Source organism: Eschscholzia californica, unplaced genomic scaffold (assembly GCF_041429995.1).
Source record: "Eschscholzia californica isolate CP2 unplaced genomic scaffold, dmEscCali1.0.p SCAF_1, whole genome shotgun sequence".
NCBI classification, from domain to species: Eukaryota; Viridiplantae; Streptophyta; class Magnoliopsida; order Ranunculales; family Papaveraceae; genus Eschscholzia; species Eschscholzia californica.
The window spans coordinates 45,194,176-45,210,467 of NW_028238198.1; the positions used below are offsets into that span (position 1 = coordinate 45,194,176).

The 16,292-nt window shown below is 35.9% G+C and overlaps 2 protein-coding genes across 4 annotated transcripts; both read left to right on the forward strand.

Annotated features, from left to right (window-relative positions):
• Positions 1 to 875: 875 nt before the first annotated feature.
• On the forward strand, positions 876 to 5,139 carry LOC147567116 (bifunctional riboflavin biosynthesis protein RIBA 1, chloroplastic-like). Of its 2 annotated transcripts, none has more exons than XM_086668982.1 (7): positions 876 to 994; positions 1,206 to 1,515; positions 1,894 to 2,115; positions 2,692 to 3,014; positions 3,124 to 3,253; positions 3,819 to 4,115; positions 4,673 to 5,139. In XM_086668982.1, exons 1-7 carry the CDS (start codon positions 945 to 947, stop codon positions 4,928 to 4,930), a joined length of 1,590 nt encoding a protein of 529 aa, XP_086525108.1. In that variant the 5' UTR covers positions 876 to 944; the 3' UTR covers positions 4,931 to 5,139. The 2 variants fall into 2 exon arrangements, with proteins under 2 accessions (XP_086525108.1, XP_086525115.1); XM_086668989.1 differs by having other exon boundaries at positions 880 to 994; positions 1,209 to 1,515.
• Positions 5,140 to 5,817: 678 nt separating this feature from the next.
• Positions 5,818 to 15,713, forward strand: LOC147567117 (FAM91 carboxy-terminus protein). Of its 2 annotated transcripts, XM_086653743.1 has the most exons (13): positions 5,818 to 6,131; positions 7,327 to 7,487; positions 7,676 to 7,793; positions 8,177 to 8,273; positions 8,455 to 8,561; positions 9,336 to 9,458; positions 9,616 to 9,769; positions 11,465 to 11,525; positions 11,721 to 12,097; positions 12,818 to 14,435; positions 14,574 to 14,997; positions 15,363 to 15,395; positions 15,520 to 15,713. In XM_086653743.1, exons 2-11 carry the CDS (start codon positions 7,360 to 7,362, stop codon positions 14,830 to 14,832), a joined length of 3,042 nt encoding a protein of 1,013 aa, XP_086509869.1. In that variant the 5' UTR covers positions 5,818 to 6,131; positions 7,327 to 7,359; the 3' UTR covers positions 14,833 to 14,997; positions 15,363 to 15,395; positions 15,520 to 15,713. The 2 variants fall into 2 exon arrangements, with proteins under 2 accessions (XP_086509869.1, XP_086509868.1); XM_086653742.1 differs by lacking the exon at positions 15,363 to 15,395 and having other exon boundaries at positions 5,864 to 6,131.
• Positions 15,714 to 16,292: the final 579 nt, after the last annotated feature.

Below are 16,292 nucleotides of genomic sequence, written 5' to 3' on the forward strand. Positions count from 1 at the left end.
CTTCATCTTTTTCTCTACATCTTCTAATTTTCAGAAAATACCAAACTACCCCTCGACTCTTTCTTTCATAACTTCCTCCCCAAAATTATCTTTGGTGTTCTTTGCTTTCGGTTTCGGCCACTAAGATGAAACCATGTCTTTGTTAAGAAACTATTTTTGAATTAAGTGGTTTAGAAAAAGAATATCTTTTTGAAAAACACAATAAGTGAAAAAAGGGATTTTGAAAAAAAACCAAGTTAGAGAAATGAGTTTTGAAAAAGATATTCGGTTTTGGATTTTTGTTTTTAAATATCAGGTTTGGAAAAAGAAGTTCTCGAAGAAAAAGTTGAGAAAACTGTTGTTCGAAAAACTGTTTTTAAAAAACGATATTTGAAAGAACTCCTTTTTTATATAAAAAAAAATATGTTTTTAGAGAAATATTCTTCTTTTATGGTTGATTTTAAGTTTGAAATTTAAATACTATATTAATACAAAATCTACGACTTGGATTTTAATCCAAAATTTGGGTTTATGAATTCATAGGATTTAAAGTTACCAAAAATAAGAGAGAACCAATGTTCCTACTAAAAGTGAATCCACCTATTTTGAATTTCTCCATTCAAACACACCAAATAATAAAATCTTATGTTTAACTAATAAATGTGACCCTTCATCAAAAAAAAAAAACTAATAAATGTGACATGTTAGGTGCATTGGTTAGTGTATTACATAAATATAACTAAAAACAAGCAAACATCAATTTCTTTATTTAGATTCATGATTCATGGACGGCAATGAACAGGTCTCTCTTTTAAAATTAATTAAGTGAAAATTAGAGAAGTGAGAGGGTATCAATTTTTTAATTAGTTAGTTCCTTCTAAGTTCTCACTATAAGAAGGAAACTTAATTGTCTAATTTATAACAGGTTAATTAGTTAATCATCTTTCAACTTAATTTGAATTGATATGGCTTCCCTCTACCTCTCTTGCTCTTTTGCCACTCTTCACCAATCACAGTTAACATCTCTCTCTATCCTTACATTATCTTAAGTATTCATGTATGGGAAGTTGTAAAGGCACTCCCTAAAAGTGTTAAAGACGCCTCCCTCAAGGCATATTCGAGGGGAAGTTTGTGAGGGATGGGGGCACCTTTAACACTTATGGGAGGCGCCTATAAACAAACAACCTTATCTGACTAACTATATATTTGTTTGTTTTTTTCTCTAGAAGAAAGAAACAGTTCAACTTGTTCACAGGGCTACAATCTGTCAACTCATCTACTTTTCATGGAAGGACATTGAGTTTTTCACCTCTTGGCTTGAAGGGTACTGAGAATAGAGTTAGGGTTGGTCAAGTAGTGTCTGAGGAAGGAGATTTTTTCTCCTATAAAGGAACAAATGGTTCTGCTTCATTTCAAGCAGATATAGTTCCCACAACTGATGACACTTTTCTTGACAATGATGAATATGATTTGGACTTTCCTACAGGCGGATTCGCCTCTGTTTCAGAGGCGATCGAAGATATTCGTCAAGGAAAGGTTTGTTTTTCCTTCTTACGTAGGATAATTTTCTTTATAACTATCAAAGTTGTGGACATCCAACTCAAAATCAACTGACACTCACTTGGACATCCTAAGACTAATAATAGATTTATAGCTAAGCCTAACACATGTCTGTTTTCGGGTAATTTGGAGCACATGTAAGCGTTGGGCATATCACACGTAGACGTAGCTCCATTACCATATTATAGGTTTAGGACATCAAACTCAAAAGCAATGGGCACTAAGTGAAGACTAGACCTAAATACTATTCTTTATCCCGAAACTCTCCGTGTTGCCAACTTGACCTTTGGGACTATTCTCATAATACTCAGTAGTTTTTTTTCGCTTAGGTAGTTTTTTTTTTATGTGTTGCAGATGGTCATTGTGGTGGATGATGAAGGTAGAGAAAATGAAGGTGATCTTATAATGGCAGCTCAGTTGGTAACACCGGAAGCCATGGCGTTCATTGTAAAACACGGAACTGGAATTATTTGTGTGAGTATGAAAGGCGAAGACTTAGATAGGTTACAACTTCCTCTAATGGTACGAGCTAACGAGAACGAGGACAAACTTCGTACAGCATTCACATTGACAGTGGTATGTACTTAGATACCCTTGTTAAATAGTCTAAAAAAACGACTATCCATATTTTATAAAGAAACTATGAAACTATCAAAAATCTTGTTTTTGTTGTTTTAGACCGTTAGTTAAGAACCGTACTAATGTAGTAAACATGGGAACTCATCTCTCTCGTTTCAGGTTTAGAAAAGTGAGTGTTGCCTATATAACACATACTCATTTTTAGATTTTTTTCCGCGATATTTGGTACACGGATACTTGTGTGGGTCACTCAGATACTCGTGTCAGTCACTCAGATACTAGTTACTTTAGTAGGTACTAAGGTACAATATGAAGTTTTATATGTACATATTGTCGAAAAACTTGCATACAACCATGTTAGAACTTAGAAGCATAAAACTGTAAGAAAAACGAACGGCCTAATGGGTAGGGGAAATTAAATATTTACGTGTAAATTCATATCTCTATGCTAGTTTTTTTTTTTCGTTTCACTCTTCGTATCTGCATCGAATATTGATACCAGTATCGTTGTTAATGTTGCAAAGGTTTTGAACTTAACTTGTCTTGCACATTTTGTGTCTCTTCTACCTTTAGGATGCAAAATATGGTACAACCACTGGAGTGTCAGCTGAAGACAGAGCACAAACAATATTGACTCTTGCATCTAGAGACTCAAAACCTGAAGATTTGAACCGTCCAGGTCATATCTTCCCATTGAGGTACAGGGAAGGAGGTGTTCTGAAAAGAGCAGGACATACAGAAGCTTCACTAGATCTTGCTGTGTTAGCTGGGTTAGACCCTGTCGCCGTTTTATGTGAGATCGTCGATGACGATGGTTCAATGGCTCGCGTACCCAAACTCCGTGAATTCGCTCAAAAAGAGAACTTAAAGATCATATCTACAGCCGACTTAGTCAGGTATAGATTGTACAATATCTGTTGAAAAACGAACTTTATATATTTTTTCTACAAGTTTTTGTTTTTCGAGTTGATCTATGAAGCTTCTGCCATGGATTGAATTTGACAGGTATAGAACAAAAAGGGAAAAACTCGTCGACATGTCTTCTGTGGCGCGACTGCCGACTATGTGGGGATCATTCAAAGCTTACTGTTACAAGTCAGTGATAGATGGGATTGAACATATTGCAATGGTTAAAGTAAGTGTACATTATGCCTACTATTAATCATATCAAAACATTTTTACCTTATCTATATTATAAAACACAATTTGTGATGTTTCTTACTACAAATAAAACGCGGAAAAACAACAATCAAAATAAGCAATTGCACAAGAACACAAAAGATTTACGAAGTTCAGTTGGAAAAACTATTTTACCACGAACAATAACGTTATGATATTCACTATGTATGAAGAACAAGATTACAGAGATCTCTGAAGAGTTTTGAATGTAAAACCCATTAACCATAGCACTCTGCCCCTTCAAGAACTCCCCCCCAACCCAAAAAATGAAATTATTCCCCTTAGGGAAAACATATGACTTAAATGGGCCGGATAAAATTTTGGCCCGAGAACTTTCAAGTCGTATTTTGAGATTCATATAGACCTATGCTCAGAGCACTTTTCGACAATGATATTTGTTGATGATATAAACCGTTAGTGTTTCGATATAATAGGTCATATAAGAATATGCCTAGTAAAATCATAACTTAGGGTCTGATTTTTAAGATCTACTAATTGTGATTGAATTGTACAATGAACAGGGTGATATTGGAGATGGAGAAGACATTCTTGTAAGAGTACACTCTGAATGTCTTACAGGAGACATATTTAGGTCGACGAGATGCGACTGTGGAAATCAGTTGGAACTTGCAATGAAGAATATTGAAGCAGCAGGAAGGGGTGTGGTTGTATATCTTCGCGGACATGAAGGACGAGGCATTGGCCTAGGTCACAAGCTTAGTGCATATAATTTGCAGGATGCTGGCCGTGACACTGTCGAAGCTAACGAAGATCTTGGGTTGCCTGTTGATTCTCGAGAATATGGCATCGGAGCTCAGGTACTTTCATGATTATTTTCCGAAGAAATAATGATAAGTAGTTCCAAGGAAATTTTTTTCTTCACTCAGCTCTAAAGTGTCAAGCTAGTTAGTTTCTTTAAGTGGTGTTTATTTTCTTACTCGAATTTAACATGGCATCAGAGATAAACCTGCACGTGACAGCTTCAAAAGTCACACGTGCTCCACGTCACCCGAAAAAAAATACACATATTTAGGCTCAAAAAACGTCACAAGTGTGGAGGCGTGTGAGAATAGTCTTACATCAGAAAAGGCTAATCCAACTAAGAATATGATTGGACGACCACAAACTTAACAGGCTTGATACGTCTTAATCGAGGCAATATCGGAAAAATCATGAAATGATTATTGTGTGTATAGTAAAATAATTCAGGTTATATTCAAACGACAAAAAAAAAAAACGTCTACACCTCAGTCTTTTTACACGAAGAAAATCTCTTTTCTTGCAGAGAGTTGTGTGTCTAGTTCAACAAAAAAAAAAAAAAGAGTTGTGTGTCTAGAATTTTTTTAACTCTTACTATTATATTTTCATATTGCAGATTCTAAAACACCTTGGTGTCCGTTCGATGAAGTTAATGACAAATAATCCTGCAAAGTACATTGGACTTAAGGGTTATGGTTTGAAATTGGTGGGAAGAGTTCCATTGTTAACTCCAATTACCAAAGAAAACAAAAGATATTTGGAGACGAAGCGTTCGAAAATGGGCCACGTATATAATCTTGAATTTAACGGCCATTTAAACAGTATCACCAGTGAAACTGTGAATCGACATGTAGTAACCTCCCGAAAATTTTGAGATAATTGTGATCCCAAGATTTATTCCAACTAGAGGTGCTCTTAAAATTTAAGTTTGAATTTCCTTTTTGTTTGTATTGTTGTCTAGTAGGTGGTTATTTACCTATAACTTGGAGGAAATATCATTTGTCTGTTTAAGTCTCATGGTTAATGGCCTTTGTATTGGCTGCAATAATTCAAGTGAATAAATATAAGCTTATTTTCTCTCAACCATCTTATATCATTCTCCTGTATACCATTAATATTTTATAGTCGAATTCTTGGATTCCTCTGCTTTTAAATGAAATTTTTTCGTGATCTTTGTAGACTCTTCGTTTCAGTTGAACAAAGTAAAAAGTCTCTAAACAGCCACAGAGAAGTCACTGTAAAGACCCTTAAGACCATTGCTTTATTTGCGTAGGATATAAACTATTTATTCCCATCTTTGCTTCATTTTATCAAGAAGTCATTGATTTGCTACTAAGAACGGACTTAGAAGTTTTTCGCCGGTTCTAGAGTAGGTGCTTAACCACTACAACAAGAAGTTGTACACTCTTGATGGTTTTGACCGTCTAGACAGAGTAAAGTCAAATACAGATTAATGCTGGGTTGAACTCAATTACCATTTTTTTTTGAGAAGTCGACTACGATCTACGTTAGTCGTTACAGACATCGAAGCGATATGATAAGCACAATACTGCCGAAATACTACTAAACCTAAAACCCGACGAATTAAATGACCTGTAGCCTAACAAATTAAATGGCCTAAAACTTACATAAACTACTTTATTTTATACCCAAGTTCAATCTGGATTTGCACTTCCATAGGATCGAACCTGAGACCTCTCCATTGCAGAGTATATGCACTGACCAACTAGGCTACTAGTGGTTGGCAACTCAATTACCAATTAACACTCGGAGGCTAAGTCGAATTCACGAATCCGATCCGCCTGACCCTTGTCACTGAGTCAGGCCCATCATCTGGAGCCCATCAGGCCCGAAGTTGATCAAAGTTAGGGACCATTTTCAGGCAACGTCTTCTTGCCAGAAAGACTACACCATCTCTCTCTCTCTCTCTCTCTCTCTCTCAGTCTGACATTAGAAATTCAACAGTTTTGAACATTTCATTTTTATTGAATCTGAACAAACAGTAGAAGCGAAGAACTGAAACCCTAGATCTACCAAAACGCTTCGTTCTAAATCAATTTCACGCAAACTTCCAGGTAAGTTGCATATTTTATTTCTCAATTTCTGCTGTTCGGATTTGTTTCGAGTTTGATCCAGATCTTGCGAAATTCATAGTTAGGAGCGTTATTTATCACTGAATTGGGAAGCTAATGGATCTATCTTGTTTGGTCAAGCAGAGAATAGTATTTTTCGTGAAATTTTAGTTTAGTTTGAGCATAAATTGCGACATTTGTTCTTGGAGAGAAATGTAGAAACCAAAATGTCATCTGAATATGATACTGACGTTAGATTGATCTGTAATAGGTAAAGTTCTTGTTTAGTGAATTGATTAAGTGTTTGACTTTATGAACTTTTAGTAGAATTTGAGTATTTGTTGTCACAATTTATATTTGATTGGTTAGGAGATAGTAGAGGAAACGAAATATGGTAGTGAATTTGATTTAAGACTCACATAAGTTCAGTATAGATCTAGAAAGAAGTTTAATAGGAGAATCAAGAATCTATTTGTCATCTAGAGGTCATATCGAACTTGGATTTTCTTTCAGATGGTATTTTGATAATTCGGGTTGCTTTAAATGTATTTTGTTTCCTTACAATGCCTGATTTTAGATGCTTCGGCGATAACGTTTAACTTAGGTAACGTGTCAAATCTATATGATTGACAAACCTCCAAAATTACTTGAGAAGGACCGTGGACTTTAAGTACTTAGTCGATGATCTTAACATTATGTTGCGGTGTTGACGCTGATTCTGCGACAATCCACTTCTATCCGTTTACGGTCAATCGACGCTGACAGTAGCCCTTTCCTGCTAGTTGGCTTAGGCTTCACTCGTCTAGTAGTATTCAGTAGACAAAACTATTCTGTTGTACGATTCCAACACGTATTAATCCAGCATTCCAGCCTCCTTCTGCCTAAATTTTATTCTTGTCCTGGATATGGTGGTGGATCTTACCATATTTATATCTCAATTGATTTTGCTTTTAAGAAACAGAAATGAAAAGTAACTGGGAAATTGCTTATTGATCATTCATAAATATTGTTTTTCACTCACCAATAAGTGATACAGTGAAATGTGCATCTTATTATGTCCAGCATGATCAACAAAAAATGTATGACTTATTGTCTAGGGTACAAATTATGGAATTTTTTGTTACTCATGGTACGAATGATGAGACATTTTTGTGGCAACACTTAAAGAATCACATTTTCTTCTGATTGATTTCTTCAGGGACTGCATCAAGTTATCTACCGATTTCCTACTATGCAGCACATACCAAACACTATTGAGGAGCAACTTCTTTTAAAAGCAATCAAGGAAGAATGCCCCTGGGACAGTCTTCCCAAACGGCTTCAAGCAACCTTGTCTTCTAAAGATGAATGGCACAAAAAGTTAGTTTGTTTAGATACCTTATTTAGTAATTCCCTTGTCTTAGAGTTGCTGTGTCGATGTTTGTATATTTGGGTATTTGAAACTTCAAATTCGATTTTTTTGCAATTGGTATTCAGTCTTAAATCATCATCTGCTTCGTCAAGTGTTTGGCCACTTCAGTAACAAATATTTCCTCATAATATTGCAGAATAATAGATCATTGCATAAAAAAGCGGCTCCAGTGGAACACTTGTTTTGCTCGAAAAGTGTGCAAGGAAGGCGAATATTACGAAGAAATGATGCGCTATTTGCGAAAAAATCTAGCTGTGTGTATTAAAACTCTTTCATCTTTTCCTTTTCCATTGCTTATGTCATGTCACTGTTGTGGTTATTCCTTTTTCATGGTGATTACGATGTTGTAGAAGCTTTAAATAATACTCTTTGTTTGTAATATCTGCTGGAGTTGGATTCTGTCGTGCTTTTCTCTGCTATTTCCCTTTAATGGTACTAGTGCTACAATTTGTCTCATGACCTAAATGATTTATGCATGCTTTGCAGAACCCGTGCGTTTAGTTCAATAGTAGTTACAAAATTCTCAAATTTCTGATTCTATGACCTAGATAACTATTAGTGATTGCTTTGTTACTTTTTGTTTTGAGATATTACTTAAAAGGATACCAAGTATAATACTTATGCAATTCCTCTGCAGCTATTCCCGTATCACCTTGCAGACTATATTTGTCGAGTAATGAGGGTTTCTCCATTCAGATACTACTGTGACATGATTTTCGAGGTTATGAGAAATGGTAAACTATCATAAATCCTTACTTTTGTTTTCTTTTTTTCTCATGAATCATTTGCATTAAATGTTGAATATTGATATCCTAAAGTCTTGGCATGATACACATATGGATGGTCTTTAGATAATCCATGTGTCTCCTCATGTTGAAGTGCGACACAATCTCATGGCTTTATAATTTCGTGCAGAGCAACCTTATGACAGCATCCCAAATTTCAGTGCAGCAGATGCCTTGAGGCTCACCGGCGTTGGAAGAAATGAGTTCATTGATATCATGAACAAATGCAGGTCTAAGGTACTGATGAACAGCAGAAATGCCGCTTTACTTCCAATAAAAGATATGCATGAGCTACTTCGAGTAGTATAAAACAGACATGTAAAGTTCATTTTTTTTTGTAATATAATTACATTCTTTTACAAATATATACTTGTTTAAAAAGTTTGCCAAAGATGAGCATATCGTAACTTTTCAGTGATGGCAGTTGGCAAGTGCCATTGGCTTGTTAGAGCATTTTTTCCAATACCCTTTTATCCCCAAATATCAAGGTCTGGCATAATTGGGTGGCTATACTTAAGGTGAGAACTTAGAGGTACATGAAAAATGCATCTAGCAGAAATTGGACTCCTCCGAATAAAATGTCACATCTTCTATTAACGTATCTTGTTTTTCTCTCTTAACCGATCCAATTGACACATCAAAACATAATGCCTATGTAATTAAGTATACATAACCCTCAAAGTTAATGGGAGACTTAAAAATATATGAAATAAGGTGCTTCAGTTTATGCCAGACTTTGACATTGGAAATACGAGCCCTTGGTATTACAACACTTCATTGTTTTGCACTTCTAACTTATGAAACAAAATTTTCTTTAGGAACAAGATTGTGTTTTGGTCCTTGTATTGTTATACTACATGGAACATGAAATTTCAAAATAAGTTTTGCGAGCAATTTTAAATTTTACTTTGAAGGACTCTGTCTAGGTCTAGTTTTATGAACTTCATATAAAATGGGGTTTTTCTCTTACATTGGCTCTTGTTTATCATATACTCTTCTCTTGCTATCCAGAAAATTATGTGGAAGCTGAACAAGTCAATTGCAAAAGAGCTACTGCCCACACAACCTGTGGATTTTGCAGTTGAACCATGGTGGGGAGTTTGCCTGGTTAACTTCACCTTGGAAGAATTTAAGGTGAGTCTTTATGGTTTGAAGTAAATTTTCCGCAATTTACATCCTTCGATTCTATGAGCATTTTACTGCATATAGAGCTTCAGATTAACGTTTCAAACTTTACCCGTATGATGTGATCCTTGAATAATTTACTTAAGTTATACTTTTACCTCCCTAGAAACTTAGTGAGGAAGAAATGGCGACGATAGACAAAATTTGTAAGGAGGAAGCCAATTCATTTGTTCTTTTTGATCCTGAAGTCATAAGAGGTCTTTTCCGGCGAGGATTGATATACTTTGATGTACCTGTATATCCAGACGACAGATTTAAAGGTAATGTATATTCATTCACATTTTGTCTCACACCCTTATCATTGTGTAGACATTAAATTTATGACATCTACCTCCTCACCAAAAAAATTATCCGTTAAACTGTCTGGATCTACTCAATGACATTGGTTCGCATTCAAAGTAAATATATGATACAACTACGGTATTAAATTTCGGTTTCGTCTATATTTCGATCGAATTGGAAAATAAAATATTTCGTAAGAATATGTCGGTCAGTGTGAACATCACTACAAATTTGTAGAAATCATGAAAACGTTAAGCAATGATGAGAATATGATGTAACTTTCTGATAAACGATTATTAAACAATAAAAACACAAAAATTTATGTCACCTTATTCTAATGATAACTGATGAAGGGTGATAAGGAAATTTAGAAGCATTTTGTTAAGACGTTGTTGTAAAGTGTTTGAAGCTGATAAATCAAACTTACATTTGTATCATATCTATATATATTTATTATCTATACAATGTTTAGAAAAACGTTTTTTTCGCCTCAAGGCGGTGGGTCTTAAGATGCGAAGTGGTGCCTTGAGGCATACGCCTCGATGTGTAAAAGGTGTTCATTACTTTTTAAAAGGAAAATATCTCCAAATTTACATAAAAAATCTCATATCATACTTTTTTTTTTTTTACTTTGTTATTGTAAACTGAAGTCTTAAATGTTTGATAGACAAGAATATCAACATTGCTAATGTTGCATGATGAGAGACAAGTGTAACAATTCATTATGTTTCTCTATTTTTTACTAGAAAAAACAGAACCATGTACATATATAGCAGTTATTATTTATTGTTGGTTTTTTTCGTTAAAAAATCCACAAAACATTGAAAATAATAAATGTTACATGTGAAGTTAGGGAGAGTGCGAGACAACTACAAAAGCTGCAAAATACGTTTCTCTAATTTTTCCGTTTAAAACCTCTACGCAGTTCTTTATCTTTCTCACCATAAGTGTAAACCATGGAAAAGAAGTTGCATTTAAAATCATCTAAACAAGAACCGCGCATAGAGGGGCAAAGAAATCTGAATAAAGAAACCAAAAAACAAAACAAAGTAAATTTTTTGGGAATACAAATGAAGACCCGAAGAAGGAGAAATCTGGCAAACATAGAATGCAAAAATAAAGAAAACCATTTTTGTTCTTGAAAAAAGAATTAGTTCTCTTTGGTGAAGGGAACCCCCGCCTTTAGATCAAAGAAGAAGAAAGAAAAAGAGAATCATTGTTGTCTTTTGTTTTGGTATACAAAACATAGTCTGTGATCAAGGCGTACGCCTCTGATGCCTTGAGGCGTTTCGCATCAAGGTGCACGTCTTGAAAATTAAAGGCGTACGCCTTGATGAGCTGGAAAAAGGCATTATTTCCACCGAAATTACCAAAATATTTCCATTTCCAGTCCAACCGAAACGAAATCTTATAGTTTTCCTTTGCATTGTTTCCACTGAAATGGCTGAAATAGCGTTATATTCTTACAAATAATGTTTCAACCAAAATTTGTAATACCTTGAATTGGTTTAACCAGTGAGGAAAATCGAACTTTGAATTGTTGGAGAGAATTTATGACTTAAGATGTGCCCTTAAGGCTCATGGTAAGAAAGACCCTTAATAATATGTGTCTTATCCTCCCATTTATCTCAAGCAAGTACTTGTTCGAATGGTTAATAATTATACTGATTCAGTTTCCAGGCTAGAAGGGTTTGTTTCCAACAGGGAGCAGTCCTATGAAGATCCTATTGAGGAGTAAGATTCCTTCCTCTGACCTTAGTTTCCTTTTTAAATTTCTTTTCTAATTCTTTTTATGGGTCACTGAATTTCAAGCTCCTGATGTCAATATTAAGTTCCTGATATTGTTACTTCATTTTGTCTTCACAGGAGACTTTGTTTACCTTCTAACTGCTAATATTGAGTCCCCGTGTTTTAAAACATGTTCTCCAGGTTGTTGTATGCCGTTTTTGTCGTGTCTAGTGAGAATGCAACTGTTGCTGAATTGGCTGCTACCTTACAGGCCGACCTTTCTCAGCTACAAGCTGCTGCGTCCTTTGCATGTCGATTGGGCTGGGCCGTGAAGGTAATTGATCCAGCATCTGTTCTTCAAGATTCTAGCATCCCAGGTGTGCCTAAACTAATTAGCATTGCTGAGGAAGATGGATCCAATACTAGTATGAGCTCGGCCGACATGTCCATAGATGGTAATGTCCAAGCAGGAGTTTTTGGGGCAGAAAATCTCAAAGCAGCTTCTGGCCCTGCTCGTGTTGCTTTTGTTGTTGATGCTAATATAACTTCCTACCTCATGATGGGATCTGTTTCGCCAGGTTTGCTTCTCTTGTTAGATATAACAAGTTATGCTTTCTAACTTATTATGATATTCTTGTATCACTTTAGTTGAATAGTACTTCAATAATACTTATATGGTCAGACATGCTGCCAATATATAATGTTTCAGTAGACAATCATCTTGCTGAAGTTTTTATGGCCTCAAACATGCTAGAGCGCGAACTATAAAGTTCGAATGTACAAAGAGATTCAGAGGAAGCCTTCGTTAATCAACTCTCTAGTTCGTATATTGCCTCTAGTGTCTGGATTCTTTGATCAGTTCCTGTTTCTCTTTTCACGAGTTAAGATGGTTTAATAAATTCGTTTTTAGTCAAGCCAAGTGAGAGGGTGTGCCATGCCAGGTTGAGCGGCAAACTGGGTCTCATGATACATGTGGTGAATACTGTGCCCAGAAAGGAAGAAATTGAGCAGTTAGACCACATCCCGTATCTTACGCCATGTGCAGTCAGCTTCCTCTACGTGGTTATTTTATTTCATTTAGTTACTTCATTTTTACCAACCTAGGAGAATATCCAGTTCCCATTAAAGTTAATCTTTTAATTGGTCAATGGTGCTGTTTTTGAAGTACTAAAGTATCTGGTGGACAACATTTATAAGTATTTGTTTCATCACATTTTTGAAATGGATAACGGAATCCTATACATCTGATGTACTAATCACTGCTCTGATATTGACCGTCCTTCTGATTGTCTTCGCAGGCTTGAAATCTCATGCTGTGACACTGTATGAAGCAGGAAAACTTGGTCATGCTTCTATCGCCGAACTTTGTGAGGATTTGACAACATTAGAGGGAGCAAAATTCGAGGGGGAATTGCAGGAGTTCGCCAATCATGCTTACAGTCTTCGATGTGTTCTTGAGTGTCTTCTATCCGGCGGAGTAAATACAAATGAGACTATTGAAAAATTTTGTGACAAGGTGGATATTGAGGAGGCCACTTCTCTTGTAACTGATATTAATATTTCTGGAGAATCCAGCAAGTATGTTTCAAATGACGGCGTGTCAGAGGGAGATGGTGATGTGAAGATTTTGGATTCAGTTCAATCAGAAACCCCCGAAGATGGTTCTGTTTCAGTTGAGCCTGTTACATCAAGTGCTGGTAATGAGTTGGATTCGGTGAATTTATCGGATAGTAGCATTGATTTAACTGACGGTGTAGATCAAGAGCTTAATAATCAGAACGATGTGAAAATTATGCCACTTGATGATTCAGTTTTGGGAAAAAAGACTTCGAAGAAAAGAAATTATCATGTTGATATTCTTCGCTGTGAAAGCTTAGCTGCTCTTGCACCTGCAACATTAGATCGGTTATATCTTCGAGATTATAACATTGTTGTATCTATGGTTCCTCTTCCGCCTTCTTCTGTTTTACCTGGACCTACAGGCCCAATTCACTTTGGACCACCATCTTATTCATCCATGACTCCATGGATGAAACTGGTATTATATTCAACTGTAGTTAGTGGACCTTTATCAGTAGTTTTGATGAAAGGTCAGTGTTTGCGTTTACTTCCTGCACCGTTAGCAGGTTGTGAGAAGGCTTTAATATGGTCTTGGGATGGATCTACAGTCGGAGGATTAGGAAGCAAGTTTGAAGGGAATTTGGTCAATGGAAATATACTTCTTCACTGTTTAAACTCGCTTTTAAAGTATTCTGCTGTGCTGGTTCAGCCTTTGAGCAAGTATGATCTTGATAAATCTGGAAAAACCATTACTCTGGATATTCCGTTGCCATTGAAGAATTCTGATGGTTCAATTGCCCCTATGGGGAAGGAGATGGGACTATCTGAAGAGGAAAGTTCAAGCTTAAACACTCTACTAAACTATATATCGACGAAGATAGATTTATGCGCAGTTGGTTATCTTCGTGTATTAAAACTCTACAAGGAAAGAGAAGAAGAACACTTTTCACCAGACGATGAAAAGTATGAATGGGTTCCAGTAAGTGTGGAATTCGGCATTCCACTTTTTAGTCCAAATTTATGCAAGGCAATTTGTAAAAGAGTTGTTTCATCTCAATTACTTCAAGCAGATTCTCTTACTGATCATCATGTAGCAACGCAAGGTTTAAGGAAAAAGTTGCGAGATGTTTGTGCTGAATACCAAGCAACAGGTCCTACTGCTAAACTTCTATATCAGAGAGAACAAGTAAAGGAGCCATCTCCTCAACTTATAAATTATGCAAGTGGAAGGTGGAATCCACTTATGGATCCTTCTTCTCCAATCTCTGGAGCTTCGAGTGAACATCAGAGATTAAAGCTCGCTAGTCGACAGCGTTGCCGAACTGAAGTTTTAAGTTTCGATGGGAGTATTCTTAGGTGATTTTACTGTTTCAAACTCTTCTATCCATCATGCATTTTCGTGCTATGAAATTAGTTATCTCTCTTCATTTCTCCATCTTTCTTATTTTTGTTTCTAAAGCAACCTCATTTATTGATTATGTCGGCATTTTACAGGTCGTATGCTCTTTCTCCTGTTTATGAAGCTGCCACACGACCCATTATAGAATCACCAAAACCAGCAGTTGGTGCAACAAAAGCAGAACCAGATGATGCAGATAGCAGAGAAGTTGTCCTTCCAGGGGTCAATCTTATCTTTGATGGATCTCAATTGCTTCCTTTTGATATAGCTGCTTGTCTACAAGCTCGTCAACCAATTACCTTGATAGCAGAGGCTTCATCAGCCTCTGCAACTTTACCATATAAGGCTTTATAATCCAACTTCTGTGTGGGTACTATTGGTTTAGAATTAAGGAGGTTCCTCCGTAGATAATCATATACTGATTCATATGGCCACTCTCTCTCATTGTTTCATTGTTTGGCTTGTTTCCTGCAACCTTGACCACTCATCATTGTACATCGGCAAATCTGAAAAATTAAGGTAAGACCTTTTCTCTAAGGATTTATATTATCTAATTCATCTATACTTCATTGTTTCTTATAACGGCGTTTTTAGCATGTAGTATAAGATTACTTAGCTATTCTTAACATGGTCGTTAAATAGGGGACTTAGTTCAACACTAGAATATATTAAGTCTCCGTTGATTGGTATCTCGGGGTCAGGGTTTAGGGTCTGATGTCATTCGGCTCTCTTCCATGAACATCACAACCAAGGGCACTTGTAACCCATGCCTCACCTTGGCTACTATCACATCCAGAAAGACTCACTTTACTTAATTGCTTCCTTATTTCGCTTTTTTATCCTTAAATCCCATGGTTGTCTAATTACTATTTCTGATAAATTAGGAAACCTAATAGGAAAGGGTTTCTCTCCTACAGGTAGCCACTGAATTCTTTTGCTTAGTTTATTAGATTTGTAATCTGTAGTTATTTCTCAGGAATTCACACATATGGGTCGTGTTCTTTTGGATTTGTTTCTGATATTCATTTTTTTCCAATGCAGATGGTGATGCTTCTCTGTTAGTCTAGGGTATAATGTGAAAGAGGGAACACTCAGCGATCCTATTGGTAAAACTTCAACTGAAGTTTGAGGCTATACCAGACATTGATCATCACTAAAACAAAGTTCATGTCGTGAGTTAATTTCAGATTTTGCACATATAATATTTGGAAAGAAAGGGAGCTCATTTACTTGCAGTGAACTTCTTAAAACAAATTTACTGCTCTGAATTCTATCCACTTTTTCCGAGTTTACATATTTTTATTGTTCAAAATGTATGAGAAGTTAAAAAAAACATATGCAGGTAAGTTTGTCTAAAGAATTAGAAAAAGGTAATTTCTTCTCAGGAAGTACCTTTCTGGTTTTTCATTGATGAAGGTGGTAGCATATCTTTGGTAGCTTCTCCAAAGACATCGATTTTGATGTGACTGGACGAAGATTAGTTTTTACCCAACTTAGGTGGTGTTTGTTTTTTATTACTGTTTGAATCTGAGTCGCGTGAGTCTGATTGTGTGAATTGGGGCCACAGTAAGAGTAACTTGATTCGGTCGGGGTAAAATAGCCTTTTCAGGTTATCTCAGACAACGGACACCTAGTTCATGATTATCTATTTGGGGAATTTGGCCAAAACTCCCTAAGAAATTATGACTTTGGTTAAAAAGGATTCATCAAAGTATTTTAGGCTTCACCTCCCTGATGGCAATTATGTAATTTTCAATTTCAGTAAAATGACCAACCTAACCCTAGTCTAAGAAAATACCTTGCAAACACTTTGC

What these genes read in the sequence shown, in the direction of transcription:
- LOC147567117 (XM_086653743.1), top strand. Translation starts at nt 7,360, where the DNA reads ATGCAGCACATACCAAACACTATTGAGGAGCAACTTCTTTTAAAAGCA. An exon ending in TCACCTTGGAAGAATTTAAG is followed by an intron (nt 9,459 to 9,615) that starts GTGAGTCTTTAT and finishes TTACCTCCCTAG; the next exon opens with AAACTTAGTGAGGAAGAAAT. An exon ending in GATGGGATCTGTTTCGCCAG is followed by an intron (nt 12,098 to 12,817) that starts GTTTGCTTCTCT and finishes TTGTCTTCGCAG; the next exon opens with GCTTGAAATCTCATGCTGTG.
- LOC147567116 (XM_086668982.1), top strand. Translation starts at nt 945, where the DNA reads ATGGCTTCCCTCTACCTCTCTTGCTCTTTTGCCACTCTTCACCAATCA. An exon ending in AAGATATTCGTCAAGGAAAG is followed by an intron (nt 1,516 to 1,893) that starts GTTTGTTTTTCC and finishes TATGTGTTGCAG; the next exon opens with ATGGTCATTGTGGTGGATGA. An exon ending in AACATATTGCAATGGTTAAA is followed by an intron (nt 3,254 to 3,818) that starts GTAAGTGTACAT and finishes TACAATGAACAG; the next exon opens with GGTGATATTGGAGATGGAGA.